We start from the raw sequence: 24,443 nt of genomic DNA, 5'->3' as shown, positions 1-24,443 counted from the left end.
GTTTACTTTAACCTTATTCATAATGATTCATACCTAGAAATAACAGAAATGTTCATCAATGGGAGAATGGACAAACAAATTGTGATATAATCACTCAATAAAATATTACTAAGTAAGTGATAAAATTATGGATACACGCAAATACATGGAAGAATCCATAGTGTGCTTGAGAAGGAAAAGAATCTCTTTAAAAAACCCGAAAATATCTTGATTCTGTAGAATTAGTGTTCCTAAAACATTAATTCAGGACACAGAATCAATTCACTATAAAACTTTCAAGGTAAACTCTCTTAAAATTGAATGAATTAAAATGAATTTGATTTGTACCATCAAATCTCTTTGTGAGTTTTGAGCATAGGGGCAAGAAATTTTGTTTTTTAATCTCTAAGAAATACATACTCACCGACTCTTCCTTTCTTGTGAATATGGCCAGGCATGATGCCAATTTTGCATTCTCCAGGCTAAAGGAAAGTAATTGACAGTATCAGAAAAGTGAAAAAAAATTTTTAACTCTGAGATCATACACACAAATATACTTGGACTGACTCACAGTTAGTTAGCCTTCAGAGGCTAAATCGGGCTCGTTTCATTTTGTACACTCACATTGATGACTCCAGGGCAGTTCGGCCCGACCAGCCTGGTCTTTCCCTGGCGCAGCAGTTTGTGCTTGACCCGCACCATGTCCTGCTGTGGGATACCTTCGGTGATGCACACGACCAGGGGCACTTCCGCCTCGATAGCTTCATCGATGGCAGCAGCAGCAAAGGGAGGAGGGACATAAATGACAGATGCTGTTGCCCCAGTCTGTTCTTTGGCCTGAAACATTAATACAAAGCACTTTACCATAGGTTCAGTCAGACACTTTGTAAGACAAACTCAATACCATGGTTTTAATGATATCACGGGATCAGGAAAGGACATCACCAGGAGACACTCGATGTCTTCATTCTTCCCATTAACCAGTTCACTCTGCTGTCAGAAAACAGCAGAGTTAAGTGCGGCCTCCTCTCTGCCCCAATGGGACACCCCTTGAAAATGGAAGGTTCTGTGACCTCCCCTTCCTTCAGGCGATGTGACAGCGTGTCAGCACACATGAAAGCACTGACTGGCGTTCAGGTCCCCTCATTCCCGGGCCACGCTTATTTCTGTTCTTCTGCAAGGCACTTATTCAGTACGAAAGGCCCTGCATCTCCTCAGGAGAAAAGGACTAGTGAGCCCCAAACCTCGGAACTCAGCTCTCAAACATGTTTTTAAAAATATTATCAAACCATGGAACTCCTATGGTGGTTAAGAATCTGCCTTCCAATGCAGGGGACTCGGGTTCAATCCCTGGTCAGAGAACTAAGATCACACATGCCACGGGGCTAGAACTAAGCCCATATGTTGCACCTCTGAGCCCATGCACCAAAACCACGGAGTCCGCAGGCTGCGACTAAGACCCAATGCAGCCAAAACAGATAAAGTTTTTTTAATTAAAAAAATAAAAATAGATCAAAGAATAAATATTATCAAGAGGAAGCAAAATGAAGTGGTTTTATTCCCAGCTGCCAATTTTTACTCTAATGCATGCTGACTAGAAATAAACTAAAATACACATGCATAAATAGCCACAGAACAAGAATCGGTCACATAAGGTTAAGAGTATACGCTACCTCGCCCCTCACAATGCAAGGCACTCAAAGACCACCAATGTGACCACCGTTCTCTCTGTGATCTTCTATATATTTTGTACTTGTATCAATACAGATGTAGCCTTCCACCCACTTGCACATGTGGCCGTGGCTCTTCTCCTATAACGGAAGCTCCTTGAAGACAGAGACGGTCAGTGTCTCTGACTCTCCAAGAGAGGCAGCACCTATTTTGTGAGAGGCCCTGAGAAAGACTATGTAACCCTGCCTGCTTACTACCCCATCTACAAATCAAGATGTAGAGGCCAAGAAATATTAAATAACTTGCATGAGGTCACAGAGCTCGGAAGTGACAAAGCCAAGATTCAAACCTAAGTAGGTCTGATTCCACAGCGTCAGTTCTTTTCAGCTACAGCAGGCTACCTCCCTATAAATGTCAAAATGTAGCTTAATTAAGATATAAATCAAAACATTTTAGAAGGCGGTGCCATGAGATTTTAAATGGATACAAATACCAAGTTACAGAATGTACAGGTACAGCTGGAAGGGGCAGAAGTAACAGATAGTGTCTTTGAGAATCATCCCAAACTGACTGCCCATGTTCCCAGAGGCCGAGGAGCTTTCTCTACCGCATCCCTAATAAAGAGAGGCATCTTGACAGTGACAGATGAACAAGTCAAAGCATGCCGACTTACTGAGGGTTAAAAATAATTGAAATCAATGTTTTAAAAGCTATGTTCAAGATGATAACAGGGAAGTGGGGACCAAAGGAAAAAACTAGGTTGGAACCAACAGAAATGACATCATAGATGTGCAGGTATTTTATGGAAAATATATCCCATGGGTTCCTACCTCTTAAGGATACAAAGACTTTCAGAAGCTGGACTATGACCACAGGGTCTGTGTCCGCAAGTAATACTACATGAAAGGTAACCATTACTCAGAAATCTCTTTGTAAGAGCAGAACAGGTGAGAAATAAACAGCATCTGTCAAAGAACTTACATTGTCTTCCAAAAGCCATATCTATTTGTATCAAATGAATAATAAATAAACTGCTAGGAACAAAAACTTTTTTTAAAAGGAAAGCAAAAAAAAGGCTCATGACAAAAGTCAAATTTAACTAGGAAGTTTTAAAAAATGCAAAGCAAAACTTTAAATGATTATTCTACAGAATTTATGAATTTTTTACTCTAAAATATGATACACTCAAAACACACATACACATATATAAATACCCTATTTTCAAGTTTAAAGTAAAATTCCAAATTTGAATATTTGTTTTATCCTTTATCTTAATTTACATTAAAAATTCAAAGTACCTCAGTTAGTATTCCAAAAAGAGAGTAAATCTATAAATTTGTACTTTAAAAAAAATGAAAGTCTTCAAAACATGCCTTAAAAGTATATTTAAAAAGAAGGGGAGTGCTACATTTTTATTTTTTAACCTCAATACATCAATCCAAAGTACTAAGTTTATTTCTTTGATTTTTTAAAAATTAAATAGCCAAGAATATATACTATGGCTTCTTTCATAATACTATTACTTTTGTATATATTCATGTAAGTGTAGAAAGAGAATGAAAGAGTATACACTGAGCTGAAATAAGTTCTCTATGAAGGCAAAATCCAAGAAGTGGAAAACACCATATAAAACTTAACTGTACATACCTTCATATCATCTGACTTTGTGCCATAAGCACTTATTAGCCTTGTAATAAAGAAAGTTTAGCTTAATGTCATTCTAAAAGTATTGAGAAATCAGCAAGCTGAGGAAGAGACCAGGCCTCTGTGAGTTGCCCGTTGGACTCTATTCCACACAGGAACACCACCCACTACTTACTTACTCTGAGCCAGGTTAAGTCTGCCACTGATCAGCTGTGAGACTATGTACAGGACCCTCAACCTCTGTAACTGCCATACCCTTGTCTTTAACATAGGGATGATAACAGCCCCTACTTGGGGGCTTGTGGTGAGGCTTGAATGAGGCCCTGAAGATGAAGCACCCGGCACAGTGCCTGGCAAAGCTCCCACTAACACTGAGAGATAGGGTCCAGCATGGATGCTGACATGCACACTTCTAACAGCCCAGAAGAAGAAACGGTAAGGAAAGAAAAATAAGCCAAATAGAAGCCAAGCCACGGCACTTCTTCCCTGAAGAACTGATGTATGCCTATAAGCAAAAGTGACCCAGGCTGCGGAGAGGACATCCTGAGCCTACGTGACTAAAGTGAACCCACTCGTTTTTACCATGGTTCAAACTTCTCAAGGTTGCTGGAATTTTAGAAGGCAAGTGACTCTTCCAAAAGGGGCACAGTTAAGACCTTGAGCCAAGGTGTGCTAACTCTTCCCTTGGTTTTTTCTTCTTGCCAAACTCAGACACCATCAATTACCTCCTTCACAGTGTTAAAGACTGGTAAGCCCAGGTGCGTCTTGCCTCCTTTCCCTGGAGTCGTTCCTCCAACTAGTTTTGTGCCATATTCCAGTGCCTGCTGGCTGTGAAAGGTGCCCTGAGAAGGAAAAGCACAAGACTAGTGAGAAAGGCTGGCTGGGGAGCCGAAAGGCAATCTTCAGCAACTTGGAAAAGAAAAACAAATATGTTAAGTATCTGCTGTTTGTTGTTGTTGTTCAGTCAGTTGCTAGGTTGTGTCCAGCTCTTTTGCAACCCCATGGACTGTAGCACAACCAGGCTCCTCTGTCCATGGAATTTCCTAGGCAAGAATACGTATCATCCCCTTCTCCAGGATCTTCACAATCCAGGGATCGAACCCACATCTCCTACACTGGGAAGATTCTTTACCACTGAGCCACAGGGTAGGAACAGCCATATTTCCAAGCATCCTCAACTTTCTGAACACAGCTTTCAACCTTGAAGCAAAACAGGTCTCTGCAGAGCCAAAATCACTGTTTTGTGTATGTGTGTGTTTTTTTATAGGAGGTCTCTTTTCACTCTGTTTTCAAATTTAGCTGGTGATCAGAAACTCCCTGGTGTTGATCTGAAAAGAACACCTCCTTCTCACTGCTCCTCAACCCCTGATGTCCTCATATCCCCCCCCTTCTACTTACCACTCCATAAAGGCAGTGATTTCTATCTACTTTGTTCACTGAGAAATGGCACCCAAAGCAGTTACATACAGTAGGCACTCAGTAAATAGTTGTTGAAAACCAAATGGATCTACGTGGTCATTCTATGAGGACCAAAAAATGCTGAGTCAACTACTCAAGTTCTGTTAAAAGCATAAAAATTGGGGCTTTAAGAGGGACTTCAGAAATTTCCTGATTTCAAAGTCTTCATTCTTCAAAACAGGAAACCTAATCCCAAGCACATTAACTGACTTATCCAGTCGATGATGGAGTTTTATAAAGGACCACAGGGCAGTGCTCTCGTTAAAGCAGTACCATTCAAAGTGTTATCTAGAGACTCTTATGGGTGTGCAGTGAGGTACATGCAAAAAGAGGGGGGAAAAAATGACAAAAAAAGGAGAAAGAAAAAAACAAGAAAAATCTAATTAAAAAAATAAGTGAAAATGTCTGCAAATTTTTATAGCAGTATGACACTGCTATGACTTACTGTATTTTGTAAAAAGTACTGCTCTGCAATAGAGTGTAAATAAAAACACACACCCAAACTGGTCCTTCATTCCAGACAGTTAAAGAAGCACTGTGCTAGACTACTACACTGCTAAATAAATTTAAACGGTCACACTTTTTAGTCCTAATGTAGTGCTGAACAGGGATGACATTTCCTATTAATGTCCTTGTTTCCGTTAGTTTTCTCATTATTACCATCCAGTGTATGGTTAAAATAAGAATAGTTTTAGTCACTCATAACAGCCAGTACAAGAAATATCACCCCTTGGGAAAACGGCATGGTTAGAATCTGCTCTGAAATACAAATACTCCTCATTCATACGTGCAACAACGTGCACAGTAGAAAAAAAAGAACTAATGAGACAAAATTTACCTTTTCTATGGAGATAAACTCTAAATTTCAGACTTCATCATTCTCTAGAAGCAGAAACTTAACCAACAAATAGACAATTAAGGCTTCCAGTGAATGAGAAACAATGAATTTGCCAGTATCTAAGACACTGAAACCAACCTTGGATTTCAATATTTAGGTAAACCATCATCTAATTTAAGAAGCAGAGACAGTTGCAAACAGTGCTTATAGCAGACAATGGTTCTTTAAAAAAGGGCAGACGTTAAAACGTCATGTGCTCTGTTTAGTCACTCAGCCGTGTCCAACTCTTTGCAACTTGCAACACCATGGACTGTAGCCCACTAGGCTCCTCCGTCCATGGGGATTCTCCCGGCAAGAATACTGGAGATGGTTGCCATGCCCTCCTCCACGTAAAATGTCAAAGGGTCATATAAAGCTTAGCAAATAGAAAAACAACATTCTATACAATAAATTTATGTGTAGAATTTGGGTTAATCAAACATTTAATTATATGCCAATAAAACTAATACATATCCCCAAAGGGACTGAATATGATTTTAATTGGCAGAAGAATGATAAACTGTACTTCATCAGCATGAAGCATCAACTTTCTTTAGAAGGTATGTATGTGGAAGTGGTATTCATAAAATACACAGCTTTCAGAATAAGTGAACCAATTTTATCTATGAACAAAATTTCAAGGTTTTGGGTGTTTATTCATTGGCAATGGCTATTTTTTTAAAATAATAGAAGAATGGGAGAAAAAGAAGTCCACTGCAATTCACATTTCTGTGCCCAGAAAAGTCAAAAAGCAGAATGACATTTCACATGAAACAACTTCTAATCAAAATTCATTTTTAAAAAAAGAGAAATAAGTTTAAAGCAATTCTTAAGTACTTTAAAAAAAAGTTATAAAAGTTTGGATATTTGAGTATCCTCCTCTAGATCAGGAGTTGGTAAAGTGTGGCCTGAGGGATCTGGCCAGCCACTTGTTTCGTGAATTAAGTTTGTCCACTCACTGACGTATTATCTGTGGCTGCTTTTGCTGTTCCAATGCTATGGAGTAGTTGTAACAGAGACTGCATGGCCTACTAAGCCTAAAATGTTTACAATCTGGTCTTTACAGAATAAACTTGCCAATGCCAGATCACCAAAATATTGCAGAATGAATATATAGTTCTTTTAATCACAGAAAAATCATTAACTTTAAATTACACAAAAATCATTCATCACTTTTATTCTGCCATGTCTCCCTTAATAACCAAGGAAGAGACACTTTGGGTTAAGGTTAGGGATTATCCTCTAATAAATTTGCTAGCATTCCTTCATATTAAAAAAAACACCTGTGCATCTACTGCAGTAGAACTAGCAATGTGTACAAATGTTTTAAAGGCAACTTGGTAGCAGCTGCTAGAATTTTAAATACACAGAACCTCTGACACCCAATTTTACTTTCAGGAACTTATTTAACAGACATATATGTATGACATATATTACATACTGTATAATACATTTTCAATATATATATACACATATACCCAGAGAAAGAGAGCACAGCCTATAGAATAAACTTTGTAGAACGCCTATTATGTAGTGTTTTGTATGAGTAAGAAGAGTATCTAGAAGGATACATGTTAACTTGTTATCAGAAAGACTTCCAGGGGAGTAGAATGGCAGGAAGGAGGGAAAGGAGAGTCTTAGGTCGCACTTTACTGTGGAATCACATCACAGATATATTTAAACTTACGCAAATTCTAAGATGTATGCAGAGGATAGGGAGGCAGCAAGGCCTAAACACAAGCCATCTACCTTGTTGTTGCTGTTTAGTCACTAAGTTATGTCTGACTCTTTGTGACCCATGGACTATAGCATGCCTGGCTTCCCTGTCCGCCACTATCTCCCGGAGTTTGCTCAAGATCATGTCTATCTACCTTACTGAGTGCTTAATTAAAGAAACAGTGACCTGTTCCAAAGCTGGAGAAAAATCAGTTGTGTTATACTTGCTGAAAGAAAACATGTGGGTTTCCAACAAAATACTATACTCCTAGGGAGGGATTTTCGAGGTAACAAATACAATTTTTACCTGATTATAGCACCTAATCCCCTCCTGAGATACAACCCCACTGCTGTAGTGAACCCCTTTCTGCTACAAACATGTATTATGACTTTTGTGATATTAAAAAAAAAAAAACGGACAATACTTCAATGTTTCTGTATCTCTAATATACATTTAAAAAAACAAAAATCTTGATACACGTACCTGCTTACCAGTGAAACCCTGGCAAATAATCTTCGTATTTCTATCAACATAGAGATGCTTCCGGGAAGTTGCATAAGAGCAATGCCGAATTCCATTCTGTTGCACTGAGAAGTAAAGAAAATATGACACATTACAATTTTTTCCAAACTTTTGGACTACGGACTTAACCTAGTGACAAAAAAAAAAATCCTCTAAAGAGGAAGCTATCACATGATGGTGGCAGCTTTCAATGTCACTTTTTAAATAAGACATATTAAATATAAAAATTGATTAAAGAAACAAAAAAGAGACACTGTTCTTCAGAATCCCCTTTCTACTGAGAACCCCAATCTTGTAGCTTTTTCTCAATGAAGAAAGGAGAGGTTAAGTTTATAATTTTTATTCCTCAGAAAGAAATCTGGTGCTCAGATAAATAGCTCAAATTAAAAATGAGGTATCACTCTAATACTCTTTACTAAACAGCCATATGCTTTCCCTATTTGACCCACCATTTTTAAGCCCAACATCTCTAAACAAAAGATGAGCTAACAGGCCAGCTTTGTCAGAACCACTAAGAACTACTCTGCAACTCATTCCCTGGTAATAATATTAACATTAAATGTTAAGTCATAGAATAAGGGCTTCCCTTGTGGCTCAGCTGGTAAAGAAACCTGCAATGCAGGAGACTTGGGTTCGATCCCTGGGTTGGGAAGAACCCTGGAGAAGGGAAAGGTTACCCACTCCAGTATCCTGGCCTGGAGAATTCCATGGATTGTATAGTTCATGGGGTCGCAAAGAGTCGGACACGACTGAGCGACTTTCACTTCCATAGAATAAAATGTGTCTAAAACATAATCCAAAAATTACTTAAATTTGGTCTCTTCTGATGTAAGATTCAAGACTTCACATCTAAAAGAAATCGGGAAAATTAAATAAATAGGAAAAGGAGATGAGGGAGAAACATGTAAAAAACACCGGAGTTAATTACACCTCAGTGAAACTGAGAAACTTAAGTAGCTCCCAGAGCCAGCTCCCTGTATTTCAAAAATCAGTAGGAAGCAGAGCACAGACAAATTAAAAACTGTGGGCTATCTTCTAAATCCCCATCAGAGCCCCGAAATTCTGTCTCCGTGGTCCACCTTGGCCCTTTTGAATAGCTAGCCCCTACCACTGAGGTAGCCCATGAAAGTCAGGTCTAGAAAAGGACATCTATCTCATCATAAAATTTGTCCAGAGTCCACTCACCGCTTTTTGTCCTGAATCACAGCTCACATCCTCCTAAGCCCTCAGACTTCACAACTGATCTGCTTCTGGCCCTTTGAGCAGCCCTTGATTCATCTTCACTGACCTCACATGTAGCCCACCAGGCTCCTCTGTCAGAGGGATTTCCCAGGCAAGAATACTGGAGTGGGTTACCATGCCCTCCTTCAGAGGATCTTCCTGACCCAGGGATCAAACCTGTGTCTCCTGCATTGGCAGGCAGATTCTTTACCACTGAGCCAAGTGGGAAGCCCATACTTACCTCAGCTTTCAACAACTGAATTTTGGAGTCCCCTGTATCTCGAGGGAAGAGAGAGGCCTGGAATTCGCCCTGACCAACCCGGAGAGAAGTATTCTGTGTGCACACAGATGAGCTGCATTCTTGGACTAGACTAGGGGCCCCGAGGGAGTGATGAGGGTCAGTCCTGGCCCAGTGAGCATAGCTAAGCACCTGAACCCGGGACAGTAAACAGGAACTGTGGCCTGAGAGCCCACTCTCACCAGTGCTTGCCCTTGGTTCTCCCAGCTGGAGATGCAAAACCACAGAACTCATAGAAGAGCTTTCCTCCCCTCTGCTATGCCTGGCAGAACTTGCCCCAACAGTCCCTCCCACTCCTGAAATATTCAACACACAGCCCATCTGTCAGGAGTTTTCAGTGAGGAAAAGTACAAGATCTGATTCCAAGAACAAATAAGATGAGGATATCTGGAGCCCACACTTGCTTTCTGAAGGTACAGTTTTGTCCTCCACAAGTACTCTTACACTCCACCTTAACAAAGGCAGTGCACTTCTCCTTCCATGGGGCAGGAGTGGCCCTGTCACCCTGAGAAAGGACAGGTCGGCCTACATTTGTAAAGCATGGCTTCAGTATCAGTACAACTCCGATCACTACCCTCTCCTACTTCTTCTTCTACTCCAAATCTCTAAGATCAGCTTTATGGAGCCCAAGAATTCACATCACCAGTGCTTATAAAAACTGGTGCTTATAAAAACTACATCTGCAAGTGTGATGAACAGCAGCTCACCTCCCAGATAACCTTGGAGCCCTGTAGTACTGCTTAGCCTATGTGATGACCCTACCATTCTACAGCATCTAGAGAAGTGGATCTTGGGAGATCTATCATGTACATGTGGGTACATGAACTCTCCCCTTCCACTGCATGAGCTGATACTAAGGCTTCAGGTAAGCTGGAACCAACAGACTATCGTCACCTTTGAGCCAACCCCAAAATACATGTTCAAAGAGAAGGAAATGAAATTCTGACCACAATCTGCCCCAACAAGAAACCTGTACAATGCCAGACAAGGTATCACTCATACTGAAACGAGAGGAAGCAAGAATAATCAAGCATTTATGAAACTCAAAGGAAAACCTTGTGTTGCCCAACAAGCCATGATGTTCCATAATCATTAAAAATGCCTTTTTAATTTGAGAAAACAGAAAACGAATCTGCCCTCTTCGCTGGCCCTTTACACCAGTCACACTCACCCAACTGCCACAGTTGTAAGGAGGACCCCAGACTTCCACCACCCCAAGCCACTATAACACAGGTAAAGACAGGCGGCTCTATATTTAAGGCAGAATCATAATCAAATCAATGATAAATCTTGCCACTGGTGACATCAGAGAATCAAGGAAATTCTTCTGCTTTTGCCATTTGTTTGCATTCAGATGGACATAATGCAAAATATACTTATATTCCTAGTAAATCTCACCAAATTTTAAGTTGCATACGCCATTTTCCTTGGAGAAAGAAACCTGGAGAACCCACTCCAGTATTCTTACCTGGGAAATCCCATGGACAGATGATCCTGGCAGGCTACAGTCCATGGGATCGCAAAAGAGTCAGACATGACTTAGGGACTGAACAACAACAATGTCATTTTCCTAATTCTTCCCCACCATAGACAATCCAAGCTCGGAATCACAGGCTGCAGACTCCCCAAGGAAAGCAGCTTCTCCTTTTCCTCACCACTACTATACCTCTTCACCTTTCCTCCCAACAATTCCACAGTTCTCTAATTTGGACTGGTACAGAGTGCAAGCTACTAGCTGCTAGAAACATTAAACCTGTTAGACTGGTCATTTTCTTTCCCTACTTGATTTCTTCTCCATCCAAATCCTCAATCAAATGTCCTAAATAATGACATTAAAAAAAAAAAAAGCTTATTCTATTTCTGCTGTCTTTAATGGTCTGTCCATTGCTTCAAGAGGCCTAATCATATTTTGGTTTTAAATACAAACCTGATCTCTATAATAGAGTACCCTATTTCCTAAAAATAAATCTAGAACATAGGGCATACTTTAGTCAAACTGTCTGACAAGTATTTCTCACCTTTCGATGAGTCAATGTACTCATTCTCCTAAGAATTTCACATGCATTGATTCATGTAAGTTCACATTTAAATAAAATGTTATGTGGTGAGGAATCTGAATTTTCACATGACATTTGTGACTTGTGAATACAGTGGGGTGTCTGGAGGGGATCTGAGATTAAGAAGAATGGAAACGAAATGCTTTCCTGTGGTGTCTAATTATAAGCACCACACCTGCAGGCTAAAGGGTGCACACACTTTGTTACTTCCTTTACCGCATTATTTCTAAGCAAAATTATTTCTGGCTACGTTTCTTTTGGGGCTTCCCAGGTAGCACAGTGGTAAAGAATCTGCCTGCCAATGCAGGAGAAACAGGAGATGCGGGTTCAAATTCTGAGTCAGGAAGATCCCCTGGAGTAGGAAATGGCAAGCCACTCCAGTATTCTTGCCTGGAAAACTCCATTGACAGAGGAGCCTGACAGGCTACAATCCCTGGATCGCAAAGAATCAGACACGACTGAGTCAAACATGACTGAGTCAGACCCGACCGAGTGACTGAGCACACACACAAGTTCCTTTCAGTGTCATCTAAATATCTTCAAAACTTCTAACTGTAAATTCCATGAGTATAAGGACCATGTCTTGTACCTGGCATCTCCCATGGCATATGGTACAGGGCTGTACAAAGCACATGTACAGGGAATGTTCGAATTTCAGGACAAGAGATGGGATCTATGAAAAGAAACACATAAAGAACTAAATATCAAAAGTTCCATCTCTTTTTGTGTGAACTAGAAAAATGTCAATCCATTACCAGGAAAAGAGGGGGGGAAATCCTGTATCTATTTTTGTACATGCAAAGATCATTGGTTTCCCAATAATTTGTATAAAAAAATCCAGTCCTAAATACTACTAGCCGTCCTCAATGCTGTTACAATCGAGTACAAATTCCATGCTAACCAGTTCTCTTTTGTTTTTAACAAATGAAGTACAGGAAGCAGTAATGTAATACAAACTGACTATTCCACTACAGGAGAAGAGAAAAAACCTAAGCAAAACATAGCGCAGGCAGAGTTAAAGGCAACAACCCACCAGGAGCGTGGCTTCATAACATGTGACAGGCAAGGAGGAAGATCATAGCAACCTGAGCAACCCAGGGGCCAACAGGAAGGAGGGAACAAAAGCCCAGCAGAAAAATGGACAAAGGCCATAAACAAACACAACTGGTGACAGACAAATCATAAATCAACCTATGAGAAGATAATGACTCAACTAATGTTATGGAAGTGAGTATTTTTCATTAAATATTAGGGCAGCAGGAAGGCCTAAAGTCAGCCACCAGGCAGAATTTTCCAGTGGTGAAGGCCTTGGGACATCTCCAGGGAATGTGGTGGGGTCACCTTCTCTCCAGGTTCTCAGAAATGGGCCAACCTAACCTTGGGACTGCCTCTCAAAGCAGCTGAAAGCACAGCCAGGAATCAGACAGGCCTGGGTTTGAATTTACGGTCTGCCGCTCACCAACCCGGTGACCTGAGGCAGGTCTTTTGATCTGCCCTGGCCTCAGTCTTCCCTTCTGTAAGTGGAAAAACAGCTGCTCACGAGGCTGGGATGCTGATGGGAGATGACGCCTATAAGCTGGGTAGTAAAGTGCCTAGTCCTCCCTAAACTGGGCTCACATCCTACATAAGCACAAAGGCCAATCATTTCCTAAAAAGAGAGAACATACAATTCATATTTTAAAATCAAATAAGTCAGAAGGGTTTTACATTCTCATGTATAACCTATATATACTTATATGTAAATATACTAATCCATGTCTATGTAAAACATTCAGTAGGAAGACATGTACTGGTAAATTTTTACCATCTGAAATATTTTTAAAGATGCAGCCACACTGTAAAAATGGAGATAATATTATACACCTCACAGGCAACATAAGAATTAGATGAGATAATAATATATAGAGAGGACTTTCCTGGTGGCTCAGACAGTAAAGCGTCTGTCTACAATGCAGGAGACCTGGGTTCGATCCCTGGGTTGGGGAGATTCCCTGGAGAAGGAAATGGCAACCCAATCCAGTATTCTTGCCTACAAAATCCCATGGACAGAGAAGCCTGGTGCAGGCTACTGTCCATGGGGTCACAAAGAGTCGGACACGACTGAGCGACTTCACTTTCTTTACTTTTCTAATATAGAGAGCACGCAGCATAATAACTAGGGTAGAGAAAGTGTGATTTCACTACTGGCTATTTATTACTGACAGAGAATGAAAAGACCAGACTGCTTTGAGATATTCATTGTGCCAGGCTCTCTCCCAGATACTAGAGATTCAGAGGTAACAAGATAGACTGAGGCCCTCATGAAGCTTCCGATATAAACATTAAACAAAGAAACACAAAACCCCAACAGTGCCAACTGTAATAAAGGCTATGAACGGAAGAGACTAAGTAATCTGAAAAAAATGTGTATCAGCCAGCCACATGCAAATCCTCTCCCCACCAGAATGACCACGCCATCCACAAGATGGCTGTGGTGTAGATGCAAGTGTGGCCAAAAGCAGCTGCCCACATGGGACTAAGACCACGGATGGTGCTATGTGACCAGTACTGCGCTCCTAACCAGTAGCCTGAGCCTATTCATGAAAATACTCCCACTCCAACTGCTCTCTCAAACTATGCTCTTGTTGCTCGCTCATTTATTCAGGTATGTATTCCTGATTTTAACAAATGTACACTTACTAATCACATGTATTATGCATCTATAATATGCAGACTATTGGGGTCCCTACCTATAGGGCCTTAAAGTATAGCAGAGTAGCTCAGCAGCCACTTACTTCTAAACTCCAATCTACTATTCAGATGTGAAATTATATATTCATTTAGTATTTACTTACAGATGAAGTATAATAGGCTCTAAGTATATTTCATCAAATCTAAAACACTACCAATTTTAAGAAGTGCTATTAAGAACTAATGTGAAGAAAATGCTGCCAATTTACTGTAAGATACCATCAATTATAAGACATCCCAATTTTAGGAATGTTATTAATATATTAAAAAATGTGGATTTATGGCAACAAAATGCCTGCCTTCCCCTATATTTGGAGAAATTACTTTTAATATCCTCAACTAAGTTTTATGGAAAAACAAGTTTGAGGTCAGATAATCAAGTCACCTTCTCATGGCTACACTGATACATTTAGATCAAGGCGATACTGTATTTCTGAAATAAAGATTTGGTTCTTAGATGCAATGACAACAGGTACTAGTTCAGAAACAGCACTGTTGAGGGTCCCCTTTTCCAAACTATACTTCTAAATATCTTCCCAATTCCCAAAACAGGACTGTACAATTTGGCAAACACATGGAAAAGGCAGATGACACCTCTAAGTAGAGAAGTAACCTTCTCAACAAACCAGTGAGGTTGCCAAAGAAAAAGAAAAATCAGAACTTCAAAAAAGGAGGCTCAGTGTATCACCCAGCATTCATGTACTAGAAAGGCTGCTGCAGAGTCAGAAGACCTGAGCTCCGGTACCCGTTCTGATACTGGTGAGGAAACACTGGAGTTTATTTCCATATTTGCCAAACAAAGGAACGGGACCAGTTTGGCTGTACAGTTCACTTTTTGGCATCAAAACGCCTTACTTCTGAAGTTAAAAAATACTGGCTCTTGAATAGACATTTTTCCAAAGAATATATACAGATGGAAAACAGGTAACGTGAAGAGGTGTTCAACATCACTAATTGTCTGGGAAACAAACAAATCAAAACCATAGTGAGATTTTACCTCACCCCTGTTACAGTGGCTATCACCAAAAAGGCAAGAAATAATAAGTGTTGATGAGAATCTGGAGAAAGGGAATCCTTGTGTGCCTTTACTAGGAAGGTTATTGGTGCAGACACTATGGAAAACACCATTGAGGCTCCTCAAAATATTAAAAACAGAACTGTCATATGACCCAGCAATTTCACTACCAAGTATTTACCTGAAGGAAACGAAAACCACTAAACTGAAAGGAAGCCCCATATTCACTGCAGTACTGTTTACAATTACCAAGATATGGAAACAACCTAAGTGTCCATCGACAGAAGAGTGGACAAAGAAAACGTGGTCTGTATGTTAATATGCACACAGATACACAGCATGTAATATTATTCAGCCTTAAAAAAGAAAATCTTGCCATTTGTGACAACACACATGGACCTGGGGGGCATTACACAAAGTAAAATAAGTCAGACAGAGAAAGACAAATACCAGATGATCTCACTTACATGTGGAATCTTAAAGAAAAAAGCAGAGACACAAAACCTGAGCTCACAGGTAAACAGACTGGTGGTTGCCAGAGCTGGAAGGTGAAAGGGCAAGTGAGGAAAGGGGGTCAAAAGACACAAATTTCCACTTATAAAATAAGTTACGGGTATGTAATGTACAGCATGGTGACTACAGTTGATAATACTATATTGCACATTTGAAAGTAGCTAAAAAGTTCTCATCACAAGAAACAAAAATGGGAAATTATGCATGGTGATAGACACATATCACGGTAGACAGACATTACAATATATGCAAATATCAAAACATTAGGTTGTATACCTAAAACATAATGTTTTATGTTGATTATACCACAATAAAGATAAAAAAAATACTAGCTCTTGTTCCCTATTTACTTCTCAAAGACCCAATTTATAGGAACTACTGGCTTGTGTTTCAAACAATTTTGCACTACCTTATACTTCTTGAAAGCTTTCACTATTTCAATTTCAAGGGTGCTAATAAAATCCTTAAGCATTCTCATGGGAGAAATCCTTCTTATTTTTCATTTTATTTTCTCGCCACACTTCAACTGAGTTCTTTCTCTCTTTTCCTAAGGACTGTTCTTTTGGTTAAAGAATTTCTAAATATTCTAGGCTGCCCTCAACAGGTCTCTCAGAGGCATCAACAGGCGTTTGGAGTTTTTTCCTAATTCAAATCAACACTGCAACACTTATGACCTTCAGCACAAAGCGTGCATTAAAACTTAAGAGAATAAAGGGGACAAAACTCCACAGTAACTCTAGTTCTACTACCAACCTCAAAGCCTAAATAATTTGATAAAAGTTTGCAAGGTGCTATTGTTGTGGCTGTGATTTTTCTAGTAAGAGGAATATGACAAGACAAAAGATGTGGGAAATTCAGAGGTTCCTACTGCTGAAATAACAACCCTGTTATTTGTAACCTCTCTAATATAAAAGATAACCTTGGTTTAGATCTCAGACCTTTAGTGACAAGGTAATCACATGACTAGGATAACTCCAGGCCATGCCAGCAACAGGAAGCTGAACTAGATGACCTCTTAAGACCTCAGGATCCCGAAGTCTAGGAATAAAGAATAAAGAAGCTCAAGTTCTGTGAGAACAGGATCGTTAAGTATTGCTAAGGGTGGGTTCAAGATCTTAATCTTTCAGACACTTTCTTCTTATAGACTCTGCTCCTAAGACAGCAAACCTATCTGAGGCAAGGATTTTTCAGAAACTCAGAAAAACAAGAAAGACATGGGTATAACTAATTCCTTTTTTCTTTCTGCCTAAAACATCCTTGATTATCCTTTAAATTATGTAATAAAAATCTCCAGAAAACTCTTCCAAAGAAACCCAACTTCTTCCTACTTGCCAAAGTTTGTCCTCAGGTGATCTGGCAGCTAAGTGTAGCAACAGAGTGTACAATCATTGTTGTATACTTTTAAAATGTAATTTTCTCAAGAAATGAATCATCTCATCCAATATTCAGTACCAGCAGCAGAACTAGCAGCAAAGCAGAAACAAGGGAGATAGAAAAAATTAACTTTGGTTGAGTACCTATTTCATCCAAGGTGCTTTATATAAATTGTTCCCTTTATTCTGCACGGTGAATCCTGGACTTCATCATTTTTAGGATGCACTTTTTTTTTTTCAATTTTTCTTTTTTCACATTTCTTAAATCAGGATGAGACTGACAACTAACGGTGTGTCACAATTTTAATTAACAATCATTTCCCACTGTTAGTGGCAGACAAAACAGCAGTACATCTTGCAAGTGACAGTTGTCTCAGATTGATTAAAATATGGTAATGATTTCATGGAATGTGAACAGAAATTGAGAAACAGATTTAGAAACACCCCCCCCCCAGAGTTATTACCTAGACTGTACAGAACCAAGCAGACTTCAAACTCTGATGTGGCTGATTCCAAAGTCTTTTCCTACACAACCTATCTAACAAACACAGAGACTTTGAACATAGTAAGAATTTTCAACAGTCAGCGTTATTAGCAACCTTGGGTGTTAAGTTTTCAGGAACTGAAGAATTCACACAGCCTGGTGAAGACACTACAACTAAGTTGGTTAAGGTCCTAGCCAACCCTAAGCTTGCAGTTTTCTGGGCTGTGCTGACTCTAAATACATCCTCCTGCAGATTCACCTTACAATCTAAGGAAAGGACAATTTAAAAGTATAGGACCGTCCTGTACCCTCCAATTTCCTACCGATTTCTTGACCGTACTTCTCAACCCATTCACCCTCCCAGAGACTTCATCCTGGGCCACATCACTTCTCACTTTCCTAAAGAGCTTGTCCAGATGCCACCCCCATCCCCCACTCATCGCCGGAGAATCAAGGGCGTGCAAGAGCCAGACACCGCGTCTGCAGGGCTCCCAGACCCGAATCCTGGCTGAGTCACTCTACTTCCCCACTCGCCAGCAGACCAACAGGTCCCCGCCCCACATATCGAGCAAAGCTTCCTCCGTCCCCGGGGGTCCCAAGCTTGGGCCCTCCCCCGAGATCCCGCCCCGGAGGGCCCAGCCGCGGCCTGGACCGCGGCGCCGGGCCAGGTGAGGCCAGGAACTCGCGGAGGCTCGGAGGACAGAGTCCCGGCCGGACTCACAGAGGAAGGCGCGGGACAGGAGGCGGGCAGCGGCGAGGCCGCTGCAGCCAGAGGCCATGGTCGCACCGGCACGGGCAGCGGCGAGGGCTGCGGTCATCCGCCAATGACACTCCCAGGTCCCCGAGGAAACTGGCGGGGGCCGAGGTGCAAGGAGGAAACGGGTGGCCAGAGAGTTCGCCGGTATGAATTTCCCTCCACAGAGGCTTCTTCACGCAACATTGGTCCTCTCAGGTAGAGAAGAAAAAGTCTTCTTAAAGGAAAAATGGCCAATAGCTTGGCTTTTCCCCGGAAACGTGGCTTTGGCCCGACAATAATTACAACTGGCAGCTCAGGGGACACCCCACCGATGCCGGTCGGCGCGGGGCGTTGTGGGAAATGTAGTTCAATGGGCGCAGTTTGTGGGAAGTTTGGGTGGGGGCCTGCGAAAAGGGAAGAAAAAGAGAAAAGAGGGAGTCAAAGCCACCGGCACGGTGTCAAAAGGAGTGAGGAAACAGTGAAACGAGGTGCAAAGAGCAATGCAGAACCTTTCCAGGCCCTTTCAAGGCCAAGATGCAGACTTCCTTAATTTCCCCATCTACCATATGGAGAGGGTGTTACCCTTGCGAGGACCATCGTTACCAAAGGGAAAGATGAATCTGAACTCGTGCAGTGAAGACGAGGATGTGACCAGAAAGACCAAACGCTACCTTCCTAGCACCTTCATATTCTTGGAATATGAAGCTTTTGGTTAAACAGGCTATTATGACGCCTAAAGAGTGCCTCTCCTGGAGATCCCGGAGGACTGAAGTTAAAGATCAAATGAGTGTTAGTCATTCAGTCGAGCTAAGTGACTCGGCCGTGTTCGACTCTTTAGGACCCCATGGACTGTAGCCCGCCAGGCTCCCCAAACCATGGGATTATCCAGGCAAGAATACTGGCATTTCCTTCTCCAGCGGATCTTCCCGACCCAGGGATCAAACCCGGGTCTCCGGCGTTGTGGGCAGATTCTTTACCAGCCATTCAGTTCAGTTCAGTCGCTCGGTCGTGTCTGACTCTTTGTGACCCCAATGAATTGCAGCACGCCAGTCTTCCCTGTCCATCACCAACTCCCAGAATTTACTCAAACTCATGTCCATCGAGTAGGTGATGCCATCCGGCCATCTCATCCTCTGTCGTCCCCTTCTCCTCCTGCCCCCAATCCCTCCTAGCATCAGAGTCTTTTCCAATGAGTCAACTCTTCGCATGAGATGGCCGAAGTATTGGAGTTTCAGCTTTAGCATCAGTCCTTACAATGAACACCCAGGACTGGTCTCCTTTAGGATGGACTGGTTGGATCTCCCTGCAGTACAAGGAACTCTCAAGAGTCTTCAACACCACAGCTCAAAAGCATCAATTCTTCGACACTCAGCTTTCTTCACAGTCCAACTCTCACATCCATACATGACCACTGGAAAAACCATAGCCTTGACTAGACGGACCTTTGTTGGCAAAGTAATGTCTCTGCTTTTGAATATGCTATCTAGGTTGGTCATAACTTTTCTTCCAAGGAGTAAGCATCTTTTAATTTCATGGCTGCAGTCACCATCTGCAGTGATTTTGGAGCCCAAAAAATAAAGTCTGCCACTGTTTCCACTGTTTCCCCATCTATTTGCCATGAAGTGATGGGACCGGATGCCATCATCTTCGTTTTCTGAATGTTGAGCTTTAAGCCAACTTTTCACTCTCCTCTTTCACTTTCATCAAGAGGCTTTTTAGTTCCTCTTCACTTTCTGCAATAAGGGTAGTGTCATCTGCATATCTGAGGTTATTGATATTTCTCCCAGCAGTCTTGATGCCAGTTTGTGCTTCCTCCAGCCCAGCGTTTCCTATGATGTGCTCTGCATATAAGTTAAATAAGCAGGGTGACAATAGACAGCCTTGACGTACTCCTTTTCCTATTTGGAACCAGTCTGTTGTTCCATGTCCAGTTCTAACTGTTGCTTCGTAACCTGCATTCATGTTTCCAAGAGGCAGGTCAGGTGGTCTGGTTTTCCCATCTCTTTCAGAATTTTCCACAGTTTATTGTGATCCACACAGTCAAAGGCTTTGGCATAGTCAATACAGCAGAAATAGATGTTTTTCTGGAACTCTCTTGCTTTTTCCATGATCCAGTGAATGTTGGCAATTTGATCTCTGGTTCCTCTGCCTTTTCAAAAACCAGCTTGAACATCTGGAAGTTCACAGTTCACGTATTGCTGAAGCCTGGCTTGGAGAATTTTGAGCATTACTTTACTAGCATGTGAGATGAGTGCAATTGTGCGGTCGTTTGAGCATTCTTTGGCATTGCCTTTCTTGGGATCTGAGCCATTAGGGAAGCTCTAGATCAAATGAGACGCTTTGAACAAAGCGTTCACTCCTCTGTAAGAGCTTTAGCAGGGACCTCCTAGAGTCTTAGAGTCCAAGGGTTAGCAAGAAATAAAGTAACCCACCTCTCTGCCTTTGACCTTGATTGTTAGTCCTCATCTTTATCATCAATGAAATTATAACCCTAACTTACTTAAGTAATCATCATAATTTACACAGAGATACTTATAAAGTAGGAGTAGGATTACCCATGGAGATTGCCCAGTATTTGCTCTGTGACCCGGATATTACAAGTCCCTGCTTGGATTTGAACCCCAAATTCCTCCCTCATCTAATCGATCATGTCTTTGCTATCATTTAAATATTACCAGTGGTTTCCAGATAGGTCCAGAATAAAGACTCATTTTAAAGAGCAAAGTTTTACATAATAATACTTATATTTTTGTTTCATTTAATTACTAAAATGGATGATGATGATGGAATATATAACTTTGGTGTGATTTTAATGAATTTTCATCTCCACAAAGAAAGGGTGGTTTGTTTTTTTTTTTTTTTTTTTTTTGAAACTGATGTCTCTCCAGCACCTAGAACAATGCCAGGCACAAAGAGAGAACTCATTATTTACTGACTTAACATGTAAGAGAAGTACCATTTACATTGTTTATTGAGTTCACCCACAGCAGTTGATGTTCCTAAAGATATTTCAACCCCTCCTAATAACTACACCACCACCTCGAGTCCACAGCTCATTAATAAGAGGCTACTGCACTAGACATGATCTATACCATTTATCTTTGTATGCAGATTGATTTTGGAGTCAGACAGATCTGGATTCAAATTCCAACTCTGCCACTGACTATATGACCTCTGGGTCTCAGGTTTTCTCACCAAGAAGGGGATGAAACTCCCTAGCTCATCATAGGGGTATGAACAGTTAATGTATTAGTATGTAAAGTTTTTAGTACCTTGTAAACCTTCAATAAATGGTAGTTATTAAAAATAGGAACTTTCTTTTTCACATGGTAGGATAATATTGTGAGGTTTTTACTAATATTAGTAACTGGATGTGGAACAGGACATTTCATTTGGCAACAAGTCATAAGTACCTCCACATTCTAAGGAGGGGAGCCTAGAGGCTACCTCTCTCCTGATTTTAGTAAGATGTGGCCAAACTTGTCTTTGGATTTTCACTGTCACTGTCCAGCAGCTCCAATAAGCAAAAGACAGGAATTCATTCAGTGAGGGAATTCTTCTGAGTCATGAGTTGTCAGTTTGATGTGTGTTTTGTTTTGTCCTGTTTTTTTCCCCACTCCCAGACAAATTAGTGGGAGAGGGCTCCTAAGCAAACCGACAAAAATATGACATTAAATCCAAGGCAGAAATTCATGCCCCCTTCACATTGCCTTAAAGTAGATCTGGTCAAAGAATGCTCAGGAAAACTTGAGTTTTGTTGAGACGAAGAAGGCAGTGGCACCCCACTCCAGTACTCTTGCCTGGAAAATCCCATGGATGGAGGAACCTGGTGGGCTACAGTCCGTGGGGTCGCTAAGAGTCGGACACGACTGAGTGACGTCACTTTCACTTTTCACTTTCATGCATTGGAGAAGGACATGGCAACCCACTCCAGTGTTCTTGCCTGGAGAATCCCAGGGACCGGGGAGCCTGGTGGGCTGCCATCTATGGGGTCGCACAGAGTCGGACAAGACTGAAGCGACTTAGCAGCAGCAGCAACCTAGAGACTAACGGCTGATGCCTGATTGGATAATTCCAAACAGGGGGCCAGCTGGAGCAGCCCTCATTGACAGGCAGGGAAGTATCTGATGCAGCAAAATGCGTAATAGTCCCATCGGTGAAATGGACGTTAGGAAAGAAAGCTGAGCTTCCCCCTAAGAAGGATCTACAGGAACAAAGAACCTTAGGATAAAAGACCATGGAAGAACCCCCCCCACCCCACCCCCAGGAGCAAGAGGGAGCAGAGGGAATTACCCGAGTTCAGCCAAAGAGCGTAAAACTCACATCAGGATGCTGTCCAGATGGAATTCCCTAGTCAGGAAAGGAGGAGAGGAGCTACTGAAAAATCCACAAAGAGCCAGAAACCTAGAGCATGTGGACCATCAGGAAAGAACCGCAAACAGCACATTCAAAGAGATTTTATCCAAACTGCGCCCCACCCCTGCAGGCCAAGAGCAAGGGAGTGAAGGGGGGAGGAGTAAATAGAGAAGGAAAGAGACCTTACTCCATCTAGCTGAAGATTGGGGGTCCATAGTTCATGCCAGACCTGAAAGGGGGAGGAAGCTTTGAACGAGGCATACAATTGAAGTTTTAAATTGGATCTAATGGACATCATTATTCATTTAAAAAATAGGTTATTTATCCCCATGGGTCAAAATTCCAAAAGTACAAAAAATTTGTATAGTGAGAAAACTTCCTTCCACCTGTCTTTCTATCACTTATTTCTTATAACCTCACGTGGCAGAAAGAGGGTGAGAGAGCTCTCTGGAGTTCCCACTATGAAGGCACTAACTCCATTTAAGAAGATATCACCCTCATGACCTAATTACCTCCCAAAAGTCCCACCTCCTAAAACATCACATTGGAGTTTGGGGTTTCAACATACAAATCTGAGGGAGATGCAAACATTCAGAACATTCTATTTAAGCCCAGTTTTACCCACTTCTTTCTGGGAAAAAAATTACCTTTTAAAGGGAAAAATAGCTGCCTTATCCTTTGTAATAAAAGTACACTTAGGGAGAACTGTGTTGTAAACAAGAGAGGCTAGGTCTTCGGGGCTGATGAGACAGCCTTAACCCTCAGTAGGTATAATTAATCCCTTCATAAAACAACGTTGACGATTGGGAGCTTGTATTCTTGGCCTTGTTTATGGGAGATGGTACGACATAAATCAGACACACTTAACCTCAGAATAGCTTCAGCTTTTGGAAAATTGGGAGAAGGGCTGGGGATTATTTTTATCTCAAGTACAGCTACAGAGGCAGAATACTCAGCGCAATTTTGAGAAAGAACCAGCTTAACATCATTGACTGATGTGAGCAGAGGCCGGCTCTTTCCCTCTCCCGTTATAGGAACTGGCACTGCTAGCTTAGCTACCTTTGCCTAAGAATGAGGACAAAGGACTTTCTGACTTAAAGAGCCTTTCCCAAAGCCTATTACAGTTCTTTGGGTTATAGCACCTCTGAAGGGGAGGTTTCATCTGCTGCTGCTGCTGCTGCTAAGTCGCTTCCTGTACCCTTACAGAAATGTCAAGAGCTTTGATCTTTCTTTTGAAAAAATGGCTTCCAAATATAATTTCTTTCCCCCATGCTTGAGCCCTATTGCACATTTGGTCCTCTAGGAAGGAAATTCTGAATATCCCGTGCAAGAATACTGTAGGGACCAACTGTTGCTAAAGGGAAGAGAGCAAGACTGGGCAGAGAGAGACAGGTCCAGCTGCAGTGAAGGCCCAGTGCCAGTCTTGGCCAGTGCCCATAAGAATTGCCCTGAACCAGGCAGTATGCTGATGATGAAGCTGAAGCTCCAATATTCTGGCCACTTGATGCAAAGAGTGGAAAAGACCATGATGCGGGAAAAGACTGAGGGCAGGAGGAAAAGGGGACGACAGAGGATGAGATGGTTGGATGGCATCTCCGACTCAACGGACATGAGTTTGAGCAAAGTCTGGGAGATAGTGAAGACAGGGAAGCCGGGCATGCTGCAGTTCAGGGGGTTGCAAAGAGTCAGACACAACTTAGCGACTAAACAACAACAAGGCAATATGGGTCATCAACATGCGTGAGCAGCCCTGGGAGGGGCATGATAATGGATCCACGAAATTCTGGAGAGT

The 24,443-nt window shown here is 41.5% G+C and overlaps 1 protein-coding gene across 1 annotated transcript in view; it reads right to left on the bottom strand.

Annotated features, from left to right (window-relative positions):
* SUCLG1 (succinate-CoA ligase alpha subunit) overlaps positions 1-18,437 on the bottom strand; it is a 35,951-nt gene extending 17,514 nt beyond the window's left edge. The window contains exons 1-5 of the mRNA XM_018055390.1: positions 18,281-18,437; positions 7,830-7,933; positions 4,020-4,136; positions 604-816; positions 404-461 (exon numbers count right to left, since the gene is read on the bottom strand). Of these exons, the coding sequence (XP_017910879.1) occupies positions 404-461; positions 604-816; positions 4,020-4,136; positions 7,830-7,933; positions 18,281-18,377 (589 nt within the window). The 5' untranslated portion in view covers positions 18,378-18,437. The remainder of the gene's footprint in view (positions 1-403; positions 462-603; positions 817-4,019; positions 4,137-7,829; positions 7,934-18,280) is intronic.

Source organism: Capra hircus, chromosome 11, assembly GCF_001704415.2.
Source record: "Capra hircus breed San Clemente chromosome 11, ASM170441v1, whole genome shotgun sequence".
In the NCBI taxonomy this organism is placed as follows: domain Eukaryota; kingdom Metazoa; phylum Chordata; class Mammalia; order Artiodactyla; family Bovidae; genus Capra; species Capra hircus.
This window is presented reverse-complemented; position numbering and strand designations above follow the sequence as displayed.